The sequence below is a fragment of the Trichechus manatus genome, unplaced genomic scaffold, assembly GCF_000243295.1.
Source record: "Trichechus manatus latirostris isolate Lorelei unplaced genomic scaffold, TriManLat1.0 scaffold00115, whole genome shotgun sequence".
In the NCBI taxonomy this organism is placed as follows: domain Eukaryota; kingdom Metazoa; phylum Chordata; class Mammalia; order Sirenia; family Trichechidae; genus Trichechus; species Trichechus manatus.
This window is the reverse complement of record NW_004444051.1, coordinates 14,025-33,381: the sequence shown is the minus strand read 5'-3', so window position 1 is coordinate 33,381 and position 19,357 is coordinate 14,025. Positions and strand designations below refer to the sequence as shown.

Here is a 19,357-nt window from a genome sequence, read left to right as displayed (position 1 = left end):
ATTTGCATTTCTCTAACGACTAGTGATCGCGAGCATTTTCTCATGTGCCTGTTAGCTGCTTTAATGTTTTCTTTGGTGAAGTGTCTGTTCATTTCCTTTGCTCATTTTTTAAATTGGATTATTTATCTTTTTGCTGTAGAGGTGTTGGATTTTCCTATAGATTTTAGAGATTATACCTTTGCCGGATTTGTAATAGCCAAAAATTTTTTTCCCAGTCTGTAGGTTCTCTTTTTACTCTTTTGGTGAAGTCTTTTGATAAGCATAAGTGCTTAATTTTTAGAAGATCCCAGTTATCTAGCTTATCTTCTGGAGTTCTGTGTGTGGTTAGTTATGGTTTGTATCCTGTTAATGCCATGTATTAGTCTCTAGCATTGATACTATTTTTTCTTCTATGAGCTTTATAGTTTTTGGGTTTATATTTAGGTCTTTGATCCATTGTAAATTAGTTTTTGTGTATGGTGTGAGATATGGGTCCTGTTTCATTTTTTTTGCAGATGGACATCCAATTTTGCCAGCACCATTTGTTAAAAAGACTGTCTTTTCCCCATTTGATAGACTTTGGACCGTTGTCGAAGATCAGGTGACTGTAGGTGGATGGATTTACATCTGGGTTCTCAATTCTGTTCCGTTGGTCAATGTATCTGCTGTTGTACCAGTACTAGGCTGTTTTGACTACCGTAGCTGTATAGTAGGTTCTGAGGTCAGGTAGTGTGAGTCTTCCTACTTTCTTCTTCTTCTTCAATAATGCTTTACTTACCGGGGGCCTCATCCCTTTCCACATAAAGTTAATGAATGTTTTTTCCATGTCTTTAAAGAATGTTTTTGGTATTTGGATCAGGATTGCATTGTATTTGTAGACTGCTTTGGGTAGAATTGTCATTTTCACAATGTTGCATCTGCCAACCCATGAGCATGGTATGTTTTTCCATTTGTGTAGATCTCTTTTGGTTTCTTGCAGTAGCGTTTTGTAGTTTTCTTTGTATAGGTCTTTTACATCCCTGGTTAGATGTATTCCTAAGTATTTTATTTTTTTAGGGGCTATTATAAATGGCATTGTTTTCCTGACTTCCTTTTCATTGTTCTCTTTGTGTATAGGAATCCAACTGATTTTTGTATGTTTATCTTGTATCCTGCTACTCTGCTGAATCTTTCTATTAGTTCCAGTAGTTTTCTCATGGAGTCTTTTAGGTTTTCTATGTACAGTATCATATCATCTGCAAATAGGGACAGTTTTACTTCTTCATTACTAATTTGGATCACTTTATTATTTTTTTCTTGCCTTATTGCTCTAACTAGGACTTCCAGCACAATGTTAAATAGGAGTAGTGATAAAGGACATCCTTGTCTTGTTCCTGTTCTCAAGGGGGATGTTTTCATCTTCTCTCCATTAAGAATTATGTTGGCTGCTGGTTTTGTAAAGATGCCCTTTATTGTGTTGAGGAATTTCCCTTCTGTACCTATTTTGTTGAGAGTTTTTATCAGGAATGGGTGTTGGATTTTGTTGAATGCCTTTTCTGTGTCTATTGAGATGATCATGTGATTCTTTTCTTTCCTTTTGTTTATGTGGTGGTGTACATTGATTTATTTTCTAATGTCGAACCATCCCTGCATTCCTGGTATGAATCCTACTTGGTCATGTTGTATTATTTGCTATGATTGCTGAATTCTATTGGCTAGAATTTTGTTAAGAATTTTTGCATCTATATTCATGAGAGATATTGGTCTGTAATTTTCCTTTTGTGGTGTCTTTGCCTGGTTTTCGTATCAGGGTTATGCTGGCTTCATAGAATGAATTTGGAAGTATCCCTTCCTTTTCTATGTTCTGAAATAATTTGAGTAGTACTGGAGTAAGCTCTTCTCTGAATGTTTGGTAGAATTCTCCAGTGAAACCACTTGGCCAGGGCTTTTTTTTTTTTGGTTGGGAGTTTTTTTTATTATCTTTTCAATCTCTTCTCTTGTTATGGGTCTGTTAGGATTTTAAACATCGATTTGTGATAGTTTGGGTAGGTAGTGTGTTTCTAGAAAGTTGTCCATTTCCTCTAGGTTTTCAAATTTGTTGGAGTATAGTTTTTCATAACACTCTGTTATGATTCTTTTTATTTCAGTTGAGTCTGTTGCAATGTCCTCCATTTCATTTCTTATTTGTGTTATTTGTATCCTATCCTGTTTTTCTTTTGTCACTTTGGCTAGCAGTTTTTCGTTATTGTTGATCCTTTCAAAGAATGTACTTTTGATTTTGTTGATTCTTCATCTTGTTTTTCTATTCTCTGTTTATTTGCTTATGCTGTATTATTTCCTTTTTTTTGGTTGCTATAGGCTTCTTTTCTATTATCTTTCTGTTTGAGTTGTGTAGCTAATGTTTTGATTTTGTTCCTTTCTTCTTTTTTGATGTGTGCATCTATTGCTATAAATTGATTTCTGAGCATTCCCTTTGCTGTGTCCCAAAGGTTTTGGTATGATGTGTTTTCATTCTCATTTGATTCTAGGAATTTTTTGATCCCATCTTTGATTTCTTCTATTACCCAGTGGTTTTAAAGCAGGGTGTTATTTAGTTTCCATGTAATTGGTTTTCTTTCCTTGCTCTTCCAGGTGTTAATTTCTACCTTGATGACGTTGTCGTCAGAGAAGATACTTTTGTATTATCCCAATGTTTTGGATTTTGTTGAGGGTTACTCTGTGGCCTAAGATGTGGTCTATTCTGGAGAACATTCCATGTGCATTGGAAAAGAATATGTACTGTTGGGTGGAGTGTTGTATATACGTCTATGAGGTCAAGTTGGCTGATTGTGGCTTTTAGCTCTTCTGTATCTTTGTTGAGTTTCTTTTTAGATGTTCTGTCCTTTACCAAGAGTGGTGTGTTGAAGTCTCCTACTATTATTGTGGAACTGTAAATTTCAGTTTTCAGTGCTGTTGAAGTTTGTTTTATGTATTTTGGAGCTCTATCATTGGGTGCATAGATATTTTTATGGTTATGTCTTCATGCTGGATTATCCCTTTAATCATTATATAGTGTCCTTCTTTGTTTTTTATGGTGGATTTTGTTTTAAAGTCTATTTTATCAGAGATTAGTATTGCACTTCTGCTCTTTTTTGGTGGCTGTTTGCTTGATATATTTTTTCTATCCTTTGATTTTTAATAAATTTATGTCTTTGTTTCTAAGGTGTGTCTCTTATAGATGGCATATTGATGGATCCTGTTTTTTTTATCCATTCTGTCACCCTCTGTTTCTTTAAGGATGCATTTAAGCCATTTATATTCAGTGTAATTACTTATGGGCATGAGTTTATTGTTGTCATTTTGTATTGCTTTTTTTTTTTGTTATGCTGATGATTTCTTTATTCCTCTTACTCTCCTGTGCTGAATTCCTTTTGTTTGTGGATTCTTTTCATTTCTTTTGTTTTTGTATATTTTGTTTTTACTGAGACTTTATGTTTTTCTTCTTTATTTTGATCAGTAAGTTTGTTAACTTTCTTTGTGTTTATCTTAAAATTTACCCTTATCTTCCTATGTTTGAACCAGTCTATTATTACTTGGTATCACCTTGCCTTCCTCTCCATTAGAAAGTTCTATACCTACACTGTTTATTCCCTCTTTTATTGTTCTGATGTTTTTGTCATTTACAGATTAACCTCTCTGGTTCCCTGTTGTAAATCTTTTGATTTTGAATTGTCCTTGAGAGTTATTTCCTTGGTTGGTATCTGGCTGGTGCTTTCTTGTGTCCTAGATTAAAGCTGTGGTCTGATGTTGTTTTTTCTCAAACCAAAGGACTCCCTATAATAATTCTTGTAAGTTTGGTTTGGTTTTTACATAGTCCCTTAATTTCTGTTTATCTGGAAATGACTTAATTTCACCATTGTATTGGAATGAAAGTTTTGATAATATGTTATTCTTTGTTGGTAACTTTTGTACTTCAAGTTTTTATATATGTCATCCCATTGCCTTCTTGCCTGCATGGTTTCTGCTGAGTAATCAGAGCTTAGTCTTATTGTTTTCCCTCTGTATGTGACTTTTCACTTTTGTTGAGCCGCTCTCAGGATTCTTTCTTTGTCTTTGGTTTTAGGGAGGGTGATTATGATATGTTTTGGTGATTTTCTTTTGGGGCATATCCTATGTGGGGTTCTTTGAGCTTCTTGGATGGTCAACTTTTCATCCTTCATAATATTACGGATGTTTTCTGTCAACATTTCTTCAGTGATCCTCTCTGTGTTTTCTGTTTTCTCCCCCTGTTCTGGAACTCTGATCACTAACAAATTTTTGCTTTTGATTGTGTATCCCATGTAACTCTCAGGGTTTCTTCATTTTTCTTTGTTCTTTTTTCTGATTTTTCCTCAAACAAAATTGATCCAAGTGTTTGTCTTCCATTTCACTGATCCTGTCTTCCATTGTTTCAAACCTGTTCCTCAGTCCTTCTATGACACTGTCCATTTCTAAAATCTTGTTGTTTATCTTTTGGATTTCTAATTTTTGTTTTTGTATGATTTCTAGTTGTGAATTTATTTTGACATTTTGTTCCTGCATTATTTCCCTGAATTCTTCCATTTTTTTTGTCTGTATTTTCCATGGATTTGTCTGCCTTTCCCATAGATTTGTCTTTTTTCCTCATTTTGTCTGCTTTTTGCTTCAACTCTTGGAGAATTCTGAATTCTAGAGATTTGAATTCTCTATCAGGTAGTTCTAGTGTCTTTTCTTCTACTGGAAAATCATTTGGTGTTTTATTTTGGACACCTACTTAAACCATCCTGTCCTGTTTTTTTTTAATATGTTTGATATTGTCTGCTGTCTTTGGGACATTCAGTAGTTATTTTCTTCTGTTTATTGATTGTAGATTTCTTTGTTTCATCCTGATTTTTTGTTTGATTTGGTTATGTCTTAGCAGGTGGGCTGTGCATTCTTTGTTGTTTGCTAATCTGTGACATGATGTTTTTCATCTCCGTGTCCAATGGGCAGGGCCAGTCATTCAGCTATGGTGCAGCAAGGCAGGTCCAGCTTAAGGAGGCAGCTGTAATAGGTTGTTTGTGGTGCACACTTGAGCTGACAAGGTGAGCTGGTGGTCAGTGCAGGGCAGGTTCCAGTAGGCTGTGCCTGTGCTGTTCGGGAGTACAAAGTTCAGCACACAATGCAGATAGGCAGGAGGGAGGGGGAGAGGGAGGTTATGATAGGTAGAGCTAGGCTGGGTATGGAAAAGAAGAAACAAAGGAGAGGGAAACAGGAGCCAAAAAAAAGTGCTAAGGGAACTTGCCATTGGAGTAGAGAGACAGGAAACTGAGACATAAAGAAAAACAAAAAGAAAAAGTAAATATAAAATTAAAAAACTTAATAAAAATTAAAAAAAAAAAAACCCTGATCCCACTGTTGCAGCTTCACAGACTGGGGATGTGGCTCCCAAGCTGCACAGTATAGCCCGGCTAGAAGGGGTGGAGATAATACCGAGTCAAGTATTCAGGAGACAGGAAAAGAAGGTAAGTAGAAAGAGATGTGAAACTGAGAAATGAAGAAAGATAAAATGGAAAAAAGAAGGAGAAAACAAACAAACAAAAAGACAAAGAAACAAAAAGCCCCTAGGGATCCCACCAGCAAGGCCATGTGGACCGGGGAAGCAGTTTCCCAGCTAAGCAGCATTTCACAGCTTGTCAAGAAGAAGCAAAGATGGCGCACAAAGTCAGGTGTTCAAGAGAAAGGAGGGGAAGGAGGTGAGAGGCAGGGAAGAAACCAAAAGAGGCCGAAAAAAAGCAACACCAGCAACAAATGACAGTGAAGAAGATGGCCAGGGTGGGCAGGGTGAATCTGCATGGCACGGAACAGGAGCCTTCCATGCTGTGTTCATGGCCTATTGGGAAGCAGCAAATCAGCCAGCCAGGAAGCCAGGAATAGGCCCAACAAGAAGCTGTGGATTGGCCAGCTGGGAAGTGGCAAAGGTCGAGCAGGAGGAGGCAGGGTGGAGGGTGGGAAAGCGTGTCTCACTCTTTACTAGGTGCTCTGTCTGATTCTGGGAGCTCCGTGAATCTGCTTTCCTGTACTCCCTGTCTGCTGATCTCTGATGGGAATCCAAGATGGTGGATCTGTGCTGTGTTAGCTGATAGGGGACCTCTGCTCCTAACTCTCCTCGCTGTCTGTTATCTGTCAGTTTCTTATTCCATTTGGTGCTTGGTTGAGTTCTTTATCTCTTCATTTGATGCTTAGGTTTCCAGGATTGACGTTTGTCTCTGTTTTACTTAGTTTTTCGGGTCTTTGCTGTGGAGGGACAGCATGGTACTTCTGTCTATAGGGCCATGTTAGCTCCTCCCACTAGATAAATTTTTTTAAACATTGTATTCAAGTATGATATACATAAAGAGAAAAGTGCACATATGTGTACAGTTCTCTGAATTTTCACAAAATGAACATATTCTCTGATTGGCTTAGTGGAGACTCTTAATGCCCGGTAGGTGTATGTTACAAAAGTTGCAAAGAGTACACTAGGACACCATGCTCTATTAATTTCACAAGTCCATGGAATTACTGTTACACTCTCATCCTTTGTACTCAAAAAGTAATTTTCTCATATTGACTGGACTCCTTGGAGACAAGGTACTAAGTGCCTACAGAGATCTGACTTCTTAGTGGTCAGAGTCTAGGGAGCTGACAGGGTCAGGATGCAAGCAGACTGGAAGTACTGAGGTCAGAAAGGCCAAGGAAGGCGTGTCTATGGATCTTCTGAAAGAAGGAGGGGGATGGCTTGAAGCAAGCAATGAACCGAAAGCCTCAAGCCACAGAATTAGGGGACAGGATGTTTAGAGAAGCAGGAAGTCAGGGCTGAGAGATAGATATATTAAAGTTGGCTATTAGCAATAATTTGTCTCTTGTGTTAGATCTGGAGGGGTCCCAACCATCAGAGTCCAAAGCTGAGGAGAGGAGGGTTGACACTGAATGGGAAGGCAAGGTGGAACCAGATGGTAGAGAGTTCCTGGACTACCATTGTTCTCCTGGTATTTCTGCATTAAGTCACACAAAGTTGATAACCTTGGTTTACTCATTTGTGAAATGAATAGCTTGGACCAGGTAATAGTTAAATCTTTTCCACTGTTTGGATTCTCCACAATAATGGATGTCATTTTTTCATAGAGACTAAAATTTGAATCACATTTTCTTCAAGAGAATTTTAATTTAGAGGTTGATTACTAATCTCTTAAAGAGGTCAACATTTAAAAAGCTACAAAAAAGGTATAATTGAAAATTCTTATTGCCACTCCTGTTCCCCATCTGCCCTGATCTCTGAGCCCAGATGACACATTACTTTTTAAAATTAATTTCTTATATATTCTCACATTTTTAATGTAAATACCAGCATACATGAATGCACGTCCTTATTTTCCCAACTTATTTTACACAAAACATCTTCTGTGGTATGTGCTGCTATGTTTTATATATTAGTTTTAGCCACTTAAGATACCTTGGAGATCTTTCATATCAATACATGAGAACTCTCTTACTGAGTGATACTTGGGTTATTCTATTTTTTTGAGCAATGCTGCAGTGAAAACCTTGTTCATTTGTCATTTTGCACTTGTGAAACTTTCTATAGAATACATTTCTACATATCAAATTGGTAAGTCAAAGGGTATATACAGTATAAGCTTTGTATATATTGTCAAATTGCCCTTTCTCTTAGTTACCTAATGCTGCCATAACAAAAATACCACAAGTGAGGGGCTTTAAACAATAGAATTGATTGTCTCCAAAATCAGCTTTCAGGCTCTGTAGGAGGATCTTTCTTTCTCTGTTGCCCTGGGTGTTCCTTGGGGTTTCACGCTCCCTTATGGCTGTATCTTCACATGTCATCTCTCTTTGCTCTGCTTGTATCTCTCCATGTCTCTTTTCCCTTTTTATAAGACAGTACTCAGAAGGGATTAGTTTGGGACCCACCCTACTCAGTATGACCCCATTAACGTAACAAAGAAAGCTCTTTTTCTAAACATGGTCATATTTACAGTTACAGGGGTAGTAACTTTCACATATATTTTTAGGGGACACAGTTTAATACATGGCACCCTCCATAGGGCACTAATAATTATTGGGAGTATCTGTTCCTCTGAAGTGACAGCATGGAACATGCCAAAAATATTGGATCTCTACCAATTTGTTCCATGAAAAATGATATCTCGACATAGTTTTATTTTACACTTCTGTTATTATAAGTGACGTTGAGAGTACTTTTTAATGTATTTAGTAACCACTCATGTCTGTTTTCTGTAAAATTTTATATCATTTTCCTATTTTTATAGTTGGTTTTGGTCATTTCAATATGTTTACCGAGGATCTCTATGTATGAAAAGTTTATTAGTCCTTTTCTGCAATTTCAGTCATATGCATATTTTCCCCTAGTCATTAAACTCTACTGATCCAATCAAATACCAATGAATTCGTATGAATAGTGCAAAGTACATAGAGAAAAGTCACAGATGTGAACAATCAGTCCAGGCTTCAGTCTGGGTCATGGTGGGTGGATGGTGAAGGCCTGTCTGGTCCTCAGAGTGGGATCCTGTCTGCCCTGCCATTTATAATCGCCTTTCTCTGCATGATCCTCAGAAGTCTGTTGGCAGATTTTCTCTTTTCCAGAAAAATTCTCAGCCTCATAACCATACGGAAACTCTTCACTGCCGTAGGTAAGGAGAGAGCCAGTTACAAGGGTAGACATGGAATGCTCAGAGAAGCCACCTATTTACTCTGTATCTATTCTTGCCCTCCCCTCCAGAAATTCTCCTCCCATCCCTGTTCATGGTGTCTCTGTACTGGGTCAGATTCAGCACCAACACCTCTGTGACCTTCTTGATACTGTCTCCTGTCATCGCCAGATTTAGTTACACCGGAGTCTTTGTTAACATCTTGGATATTGCTCCTCGGTAGGGCTACCTTTGCCTCATCTTCACAGAAGCTCAGTTTGGTAAAACGATCCCTAAACCTGCTCTGACACATAGACAAGATGTGATGTGCAACCCGTCACAGGAAATGTCAACACCAGCCCTACATCCAAAAAATTTCTGGAAGGAATCTAAATCTGGTTAACCCTTGTAAACTTAGTTTATCTAGGTGAAAACAAGAAAGGTCAGTGACTTATAACATAATAGTGCCAAAATCATAGCACAACCGGGGGAGACTCCCACAGATCTCTCTCTGTGGGGAAATGTAGCAGTTACACAGGGTAGGATAATTGATAGGACTTATGAGACTCCAGAGTGTGCTCATGTAAGGCTTCAATTAGGTAAAAATTATGGTAGAGTAGGAGAAAGTATAGGTAAAGGTCAGAGATGACTGAGACTTCTATTTGTACATCTCAAAGTCCTTTCACAGTAACAGAGAATACGCTTCATCTTCAGATAGTTTACCACCAAAATACCTGGGCTCATTTTCTCAACCAATGAGAGACTTCGTGCCCCCAAACAAAGTGCAAGATCAGGCTCAATAGCAGAAACCAAGAGAACATACAAACCAGGTGCAAGCCATCAATTTGTTCATTTTCTTTAAACAATGTAGACAAGTTAGTACAGATTGCCCCTTGGAAGTCTCAGACACTAGGAAAGGATTATATTAAACATTATTCAGTCCATTTTATTCAGTTTTGTCCAAGGGTCAACACAACACCTGTCATCCCTAGAGATAAACACAGAGTTGCAACAGACCAGAGGACATGAACCTTGTGTTCACACAGGAATGTTTCCCTATTTCTCTCTCTCAGATACTTTGGCTTTCTCAAGGGACTAGCAAATGTTTTTCCACGAAGAGCTGGAGCCATCTCTCCTACCACTGCTGGATTTTTTATCAGTCAGGTGAGGTCATATGCTCTGAAAAATATTCTTAAGAAAAAACTAAAAGAGTACGTATAGGATCCATATAGGTCACCCAGGGGATTTCAGACTAAGGGGATTTTTGTTTCAGCCTCAATGTGGCTCAGCTCACAGCTGAAGAGTCTTGAGTAAATGCTCTCATTTCCAACCTAGGCTCTGGTCATGCAGGGAAATTGCTAAGGTATAGAGCAAGGAGGAATGCTCAATTGTATGAGTTTATTTTTTCTCAGTTCTTATAAGATGAGCTTCTCATGGTAAGCATCAATTTTTCTAACAATAATCTTGGCATTTCTCTTAAAGACTAGTGTGACCTACCATGCTAGTTTGCCCAAAACTGAGGTGCTTCCTAAGATGCAGGGCTATCGGTGCTAAACTTTGAAAGTTTCAGCCAAAATTGATTGATTTGGAATCCAACAAATATTGACAGACTGAATGAGTGAGAAGTTGAGTAAATTATTGAATGAAGGAACAACGTTCACCTCACATTTATGCCCATAAATGATTAGGGCAGAAAGTCCTTTGATATGGCTTACATTGTATTTTTACATTTATAGAGACTTCCAGACTAGAAGCTGCAGTTAAACCAAATCAAACCCATTGCCATAGAGTCTATTCTGACTCATGGAGACCTCATGTGTGTCAGAGTAGAACTGTGACCCATAGGATTTTCAATGGCTGATTTTTCAGAAGTAAATTACCAGGGCTTTCTTCTGATGTGCCTCCAGGTGGACTTTTGGTTGCCAGCTAAGGGAGTTGAGTGTATGCACAACCCAGAGACTCCAAAACTGTACATAGAGCTGTCATAATGAAGAAATTCACATGATGGCTTTAAACTTCTATAAAAAATCTTTACTCATACAGACTTTACATAAAGAAAGATGCCTACGATACTCAAATGTACATCCTTCTTTTAAGTCCCTATGGTTTTCCATCAGTGACTCAAGAAAATGAATGGAGTTTAACAAAGAAAGAGTTGTCTTTATGATATCAAGTCCCTTCTTCTTCTTTTTTTTCCCCTGAAGCGTCAATTCCCTTCCAAACATTGAATAACATACTTGTAGGAAATAGTTCTCTAATATACAAATTCTCAAACTTATCTTGTCTCCCATTATTCATTTATTTATCCATTCATTCAATCAATAAATATGTATTAAACTTTAGCATGGACCAAGTAAATGTTACCTAAGGAAATAAAACAAACGAAAGTTCTTGCCCTGATGAAGCTTATATTGTAGAAAAGAAATTGATAGAAAATATATGCAATAAGTAAATTTTGGGTATGCTGGGTGGTGGTAAGTGCTAAGAGAAGAATAAAACTGAAAACAGGAATAAGACGCAGAAGAGGTAAGTGAAGGTTAAATTTTAAATAGAGTGGCTAAAGAACACCTTATTGAAAAGGTAACATTTAAGCAAGGACCCGAAGGAAGTGAGGTGGTGAACCTAATGGCGACTTGGGTGAAGAGTGTTCCAGCAGAGGAATAAGTAGCCTTAAGGCAAAAATGTGCCTGGCATGTCCAGGAACAACCGGGAAGCCCACAGAGGCTGGAGAGGAGTTGGGGGAGTGAGAGCCTTTATTAGCCAATGAAGGACAAGAACTGGGTAACAGTTAATGATTTGTTTTCTGCCTCCAAGATTCAGAGTTGGGCTGGAGAAAAGTTTTGCTTTCGGCTGCCATTAATGTATTTGTCCTGGTCTTCTACCTCATCTTCGGCCAAGCAGACTTCCAGGACTGGGCTAAAGAGCAGACAATCACCCACTTCTGAGCTAACCGAGTGATGCATTAGGTCCAGATGATTTGTCGTTCTTTGTTTTCCCTCATGGATTTCCAGTTTGTGCCTTCTTGAGTGATTAGACATTCAATATGAATTGACTTTGTTTCCAGTGTCTTCTCAGAGACCTTGGCTATTGACATACTGAAGATGCTCCCTGGAGATTTTATATATCGATAAAAGACTAGTTATTTAAGTGCGAATTCCTGAAGCCATAGGTATGTCTGAATTTCTTCATGTTCTCCACTCTTTCCACTCTTATCCTGGTAAAAGCATCAGGATTTGGAAGAGAATGTCTTACCAAAGCAAAAGAAGTAGCTGGAGCCACGGGAGTAAAAACTGAGAACCACAAAGGGAGTTGTGTCCAAGATGAACCTGGGGGTGCTGTTATGAAAAGAGATCCTGAAACTATAGAAACCATCATACATATTACTTGCAGTCCTGGGCCAGCAGGAGAAAGCAAACAATGTCACCCTCATATCATATCATCATATCAGAGGATTATACTGTCATTCTGAGGCTTGACCTCAGCAGGATGCCTGATTGAAAAATGCCAAGTAAGAAAGGACAATATTGACAGACTCCATTAAAACAAGAGGAGGGAGCATCCTGTAACTAATGTGGTGATAGCATAGTAGACTTCAACGATATCAGACAACTTGCTTTCCATGGTTCCTAGCTTTGGACTCAAAGTTTCCTCTGTAATACCTGTAGTGCTTGTGCACTTCCTGGAGTCCATCCTTTCATGGAAGTCTTCTTTATGGCTAAGTTGACTTGTACCTAACATCTGGTTTGTGGATCTGTGCAGACATTTCCATTACAAATGGGAGAAATTGGAGGGAAAGAAAGCATAACAGGCACCAAGCAAGTCAGCAGAACACATTACATTAGCCCTCAAAGCTTTACAAATAATTCTGTTCTCTGAGACAATTTAGGCAATGGCCCTGCCCTCCAGACTCTAGGTATTGGCCCCACTCTCCAGATTCTGAGTGGAGGTCCCTCGGCTCTGGGCTTCAGCTCTGCCTTCCAGGCCCACTGGGATAGTAACTCTGTTCCCTCGGTTTTAGGCGCACCATTCTCCTAGCCCGTCTGAGTGGCGACTTCACCCTTAGAAACACCAGAGGCCATGGGTCCACCCTTTGAGACCCCAGAGGTTGAGGCCATACCTTTTGAGACTGAGGTAGCTCAGCTTCTTGTGTTCCTTGTCTCTAGCTTCTGCTTCTTTTTTCCTTGGCCTCTGGGTCCTCAGGCCTCATGTCTGCAACTGCTCTCCTGGAGCAAATGTTCCAAAACTCTCTTGCTCCATGTGTCGGTAAGCCTAGCTCCATCAATAAGTGCTCAGAGGCATCCCACTCCACCAAGAAGCCTCCTGTGCAAAGGCACTCAGCTCTCTCACACCATGGGTCAGCTCCAGTGCCATCTCACACTAGTCTCCTGGTTCTGCTGCCACCGGTTCTCTGCTTCAGCCTGTCATCTGCTGAAGCTGGTCCTCTGCTGCTGCTTCTCATCATCTGCACCTTCTCTTGTGTTAACAGTTCTCCCTTCCTTCTGAGTGCTCTATCCATTCAGTTTCAAAACCACGTCCACATTTTAGTTATCTGTTAGAGCAGTGCCCCACTCTCAATACCAAATGTATTAGGCTGGGCTCTCTAGAGAAGCAAAACCAATAAAGCATATAAATATATATACATAGAGAGAGATTTATATGAAGGAAACAGCTCACACGACCATAGAGGATGAAACATCACAAGTCCGTGGATCAAGATAGAGGCTTCTCCTGATTCACGTAGCTGCAGGGGCTAGCAAACCCAAGAGCAGGACTTTTGCTCACAGGCTGTGAAGATCAATGAATCCCAAGATTGGCAGGTAAGCTGCTAGCTGAAGTCCCCAGAACTGGAGGTCAGACGAACAAGAGGCAACTGCAGGATCCAGAGAGGGCAAAAGACAGAACGTCCACTTATATTCAGATGCAGGCTACACACCCAAGGAAACTCCCTTTCAACTGATTGGCTACTCACAGCAGATTCCATCATAGGGGTCATCACATATAAACACTGAGAATCATGGCCCAGCCAAGCTGACACACAATCTTAATCATCTGAGATCCTACTCACCATTCACTGGGCCTCATTCAAAGTTCACCTCACTTGCCCACCAGGTCTTCCTTAATTGCATGCAAGGTCTGTGTTGGTTTGACCCCCTAACAAATGTCAAGAGATTCTGTATGGTGTGTCTGTTTTCACTGAGCTCCCGTATGTATGGGCAGCATGGGAACTAGGAAGGGTAGCTGAAGTATTCGAGCATTAAAATGAATAGTAATAAACACATACCATGGGGCAAGGCAGAGACCAAAGTCAAATACAGCCTCAGGGAACTCAACATATGAATAGATCAGATAAGTTTAATCAAAGTGTCACAGAAATGAATGTGAAATAACAACTGTATAAAATGAAATGGCTCGTGGTACACCAGGCTATATGAGTGAAAGATAATGGCATGTTCCCTGGTCTGAGGGATGACAGAGAGCTACCATTACAAAGCATCAGTTGAGCTGGGATATGAAGGACAATAGTTAACAGTAGACAGATGAGAAGAAAGAACAGCAAATGTTCTTTCCTCTAGGAACAGGGAACAGCAAATGTAAGAGTTTGATGGCAAGAAGGAGCCACCGATGTGACTAGAGCACAGAGAATGAGGGCAGCATGGTTAGTGCGTAGTATGTAGAAGTATTTAGCAGCAAGAACACACAGGGCACTATGGGCCCAGTGAGCTCATCTGTATTTTTTATTTTAAGCAAGTGGTAGTGTTTTAGTGAGAGGTCTAGTCAGGGATCTAGTTTTCAAAGTTTTGGCTTAATGAGAAGAATAAATAGAAATAGAGATTGACTGTGTAGTCCAGGAAGAAGTGATGGCTCCTGGCTTGAGAGAGTGGTGGTGGAAAGAGCCAGAGAGATCATTTGATTTATAAGATAAACCTGACAAGACTCTGATAAAAAGTGAGTGATTTAGTGGGAAATATCCAGGGCTAGAACTCAATATTACTGCTCCACTGTTTATGTTCCACATCAGTAAGTATTCTATTAGTAGGATTTAAACGACCCATTGGCTCTTACCTATAAAAACTTAAAGAGAAGTTGTGAGGAAATGACACACGTACATTAAAAGACTATAATAAGAGTAGTGACGTGACTAAGGAAATAAATAAAAAGTAGACGTCATTCATTCACTCCTGAATTCATTGCATAAGTATTTAATGAGCTTCTCTTACATATGAAGTACTATGTGAGGCACTGGAGAAAAGAAAACATCCTGCTCTCTGGGAGCTTAGGCTCTAGTGGCTGAGGCTGATGATAACCAAAGAAAGTGTTCCGACAGGTGATCTAAGCAAGTCTCTTAGAGAAATTGATATTTCAGCTGAGACTTGAATAGTGACAAGGAACAAGCTTAAAGAACATTTGGTGGTGTGTGGGCGTTACGGAGTTTGGGCATTACTGGCAGAAGGAATTGCAAGTGTAAAGCCTTGAGGCAAGGTTGAACTTCATGAGGAAGACAGAACTGGCTAAAACACTGTGAGCCAGGGGGAGAGTGGTAGAGGTGAGTCAGCAGGCTGGCATGGCCAAGACATATGATGTCCTGAAGGCCATAAGAAAGAAATTGGACTTTGTCCTAAGTTCACTAAGAAAGCTCTGGAAGGTATTTAAACCAGAAAGTATCATTACTATATTTACATTTTAAACATTCTGCCTGCTGTGTGTGGCTGGCCCAAAAGAGAGAGAGTGGGACCAGGTAAGGGCTTATGTTATATACACATGTCGTAGGTGATGGTGTTAGGAGAGGAGAAATGAAAAATAATGGTATTTGGGAAAAAGTTTGAAGGTAAATTTTACAGAACATTCTGGTGAATGAATGTTGAATACTGAGGGAAAGTTCAAAATCAAAAAGGACTCTGAGGTTTTTGGTCATTTTAACTGGAGCAGCCAGTTTAACTAAGATGGAGAAGCCTAGGGCAGCAGTGGTTTGGAGGATAATCCATGAGTTCTGCTTGTGGTCATGTGAAGACTGAGGTAGCTGTTGGGTACTCAAGTAGAGATGAAGGCAGCTGAAGTGACCAGTTTGGAGCTCAGGGAAAAGGTCAAAGAGGGCCAACTCTCAGAGAGAAGACATGTAAGGAGAGGGGACCAGCTGGGATCACCCTGGGAGTGAGTTTATTAGAGAAGAACTTCAAGGACAGAATCCTGCAGTACACCAACATTCAGAGGTCAGGGAAAAGATGAGGGTTCAGCAAACAAAGATTGAGAAGGAGATACAAATAAGGCATGAGAGCAATCAGGCCTGTGAGGTGTCAGTCTATATGTGAAACAAGGTCATGAAGAAGTGAATGTCAAGTGTTGACAGGTAAAGCCTGGGAAGTGACCACTGGATTTGCCAGTACCAACGTCAGTGATCCCTTTGGCAAGCACTCACTTGATCAAGTGGTGGGGGCAAAGATCTGTTGGGAGTGGGTTCAGGAGAGAACTGGAGGTGAGAAAACAGACTGTAAGTATGCACTAATCTGAAATATTTTGGTAAAAAAAGGGCAGAATCACGAGGTGGTAGTTTTCACAGAAAACTCAATGGACTTTGAGAAAATAGTTATATTTTAAAAAACCACAAAAATCTTAATTTAACCAAAATATATTAAATTTCCACAGTTATATTAAACAGGGAAATGGTGGACAGAGGACTCAAAAGACAGAAGATATAACCCATTCCCATGAAGATGATAATGACCCTGACAGACCCCTAAAAGTGACAAGTGCAGTGACCAAGGGACACGTGGTATTGGGATCCTTACAAAGCAGAACTTGATTCAGATTGGAAGATGAGGAAACATGTAAGTGAGCTCTGAACTTGGCTTGAAGCGAAAGGAAGATTTTAATGAGCTTGATCAGTGAAAATATAGAAGTTGAAAATTAAACCATTGAACCAATTAAATCTTCCCATTTAGTAACATCAGGGATAAAGAGTTAGGGTATTCATTTACCTTCTGGGGACTGGTAAATTGTTAAAATTTCCTGAGAAGTTTATTTGAAAGGAATGAGGACTCTGCACTCCTCCCTCAGGTTAGCTGTCATCTTTACTCTTATAACCGCTTCCGAGATGTGAGAATGGCTATCTTTCCCTTTAGAGAGCAGCTGAATTTGCTGTTTTGTGATTGTGGGGGTAGGAAAGAGAACTCCTCTCTTCTGAAATAATTGTGAAAACTGAAAGTGGATGTCGCCTTTTCCTAAAAGTAACAAAATCACCACTCTCCAGGGAATGAAATGCCTCCAACAGGATAGCTGCAGAGGGAGAGTCTGAATAATCGGAAGAATCTGGAGACCAATTGGCCATTTAAAAATGTACTTTATAGTGGTAATCTCACCTAAGCATTGGAAATAGACTGGACAGTCTGCAGCTTAAGATTCATATTTTGGGCTTGTTTTGTAGGATTCATTAATTAAAAATAATAAAATAAAAGCACTCATCAAAACTATGCTGTGCCAAGAAATATAAATGCTGAATTCTGGCAAGAAGAAATTTTTCATCAGGTCTGAAAGATGTAATTCATCAAAACAAACCAGTCTTTCAATGAATTTATGCATGGGAAACATAAATCAAAGAAAATTCTACCCTGACTTAGAACAAGTTAAAAGAATGAAAAGTTTGGGACAGACAACTTATACTTGGGATCTATGAATGAGAGCCCTGAGCAGTCTCTCATACGGAAAAAAATGTTTGGTGCAGAGACCAGACAGAGATGACAGTTGAGCTATTAATATCTTTGCAGAGCATCTTAAGTAAAGTCTCATTGTACAGTGAATTTGTGACTAGCAGGATAAATGTTTATCCAAAGAACAGACAGAGAAATAGTTTTGACAAGAGTAACGGATATAAGAATGACTGGCCCTGTTTCCTTGCTGGTTCCTGCTTGTTTAGCTATCTTCCAAATAAGTAGATAAGGCTAGTGACTTACAAATTTACATTTCTACCTAGACCCTCTGTCCCAAGGTACTGAGTCATAGACACAAAATCTGCTTGGCAATCATCCCTTCTGGATATGATAGTCATCTCAAACCCAGTAATATAATACCGTTTGTTTGTCAAGTCAGTTTTGACTCACACTGAACCTACCTGTGTCAGAGTAGAATTGTGCACCATAGGGTTTTTAATGACTGATTTTTCTAAAGAGGATTGCCAGGCTTTTCTTCCAAGATGTCTTGGGGGGATATCTAATAAAAACTCTTGCTTACCTCTAGAAATCTCCTTCCTTCCCTGCTCATTTCCCCATCTCCATTGATGGCAACACCATTCACTCTGTTGTTCACGTCATAGAAGTTTTCCATGATTCCCTGCTTTGTTTCATGCCCATATCCACCACATTAGCAAGACTTATTGGCTCCATCTCAAAAACAGATGTGAATCTGTTCTTTTTCACTACAACCAGCCTAGCCCAACCACTATCACCTCTCACACAGGTGACTGAAACACTTTCTTCTAGATTCTCTTGGTTCCTAGTCTTGTGTCTTGTAGGTCATGCATCATACAGCAGACAAAATAAATCCAATCTAATTACTAAGGTCTACAGGGTCCTAAGAAACCCTGGTAGTGCAATGGTTAAGCACTCAGCTGCTAAAAGAAAGGTTGGCCTTTTGAACCCACAGTGGCTCCACTGGACAAAAGACCTGGCAATCTGCTCCCGTAAAGATTACAACATAGGAAACCCAATGGGGCAGCTCTACTCTGCCCTATAGGGCCACCTATGAGTAGGAATCAACTCAACAGCACACAACAACACCAACAGGGTCTCAGATGGGGTGGACTCTGTTCACCTTTTTGATCCCAGCTCTTATTATTATCCTTCTCCCTCACTCTGCACTGGACACATTGCATGACTGTCTTCCTTGGAAAATATGGCACACTTGCTGGCTCCTTTACCTGGAATGCTCTTCTCCAAGGCTGCTTCCTTCTCATGACTCACATTTCATCTCAAAGATAACCTACTTATATACAGTTTAACTAAATTAGCTATATTAGACAAAGGTAGCAGACCTCCTCTCATGATGCTTATTACTTAGTCAGTTTCTCTATACCTCATTTGCTTTTTTCATAGCACATGTCGTTTTTATTTATATCTTTCATGTTGTGCCCCTCCTTAGATGTAACTTTCACGAGGATTCACATCTCAGCATATTGTCCATAGATGCATCCTGTGTCTTATAAAAGACTTTATCCAACCTTACCCCTCTAATGTCATGTTCCACTGTCCTTTGCTACCTTCAGGAAAATCATTATTGTTGGTGACCAAAAAATTGTCAAGCACTTGTTATAATAAATATTATAGAGATGGGCAATTTAATGAGAAGTAAGCCCTTCAATCACACACACAAGAGAAAGAGCTAAGGAAGTAGAAAATTCCATTCATTGATTCAACAAGTATTCAGTGAATCAGTGAATGAACAGTGAACACTTAGGCACTGGTATACTAGATGGCTTGTGTAGGTAAAACCCTTGGGGGAAAAATTTTACCTGCAAAGTGTGCCTTCCATTCTTGTCACTCATACTACCCTTTAAATTCTATCATTGACCAAAAGTGTGAACAGAAAAGATAAGCAAATTATACTTGCTTCAGTGTCTTCATTTTCCCACTTTCTTTTCAGAGTTACCCAATCAACTTATTTCGCCACTGAGCATTGGTCTAGATTTCAGTTCAACTTTCAGTCATTTCTGATCCAAAGTGGACTGGAGG

The 19,357-nt window shown here is 39.4% G+C and overlaps 1 protein-coding gene across 1 annotated transcript in view; it reads left to right on the top strand.

Annotated features, from left to right (window-relative positions):
* LOC101357735 (probable small intestine urate exporter) overlaps positions 1–11,584 on the top strand; it is a 19,863-nt gene extending 8,279 nt beyond the window's left edge. The window contains 4 exon segments of the mRNA XM_023738387.1: positions 8,510–8,642; positions 8,732–8,879; positions 9,713–9,798; positions 11,454–11,584. Coding sequence (XP_023594155.1) covers positions 8,510–8,642; positions 8,732–8,879; positions 9,713–9,798; positions 11,454–11,584 — 498 coding nt within the window.
* The last annotated feature ends 7,773 nt before the right edge of the window (positions 11,585–19,357 follow it).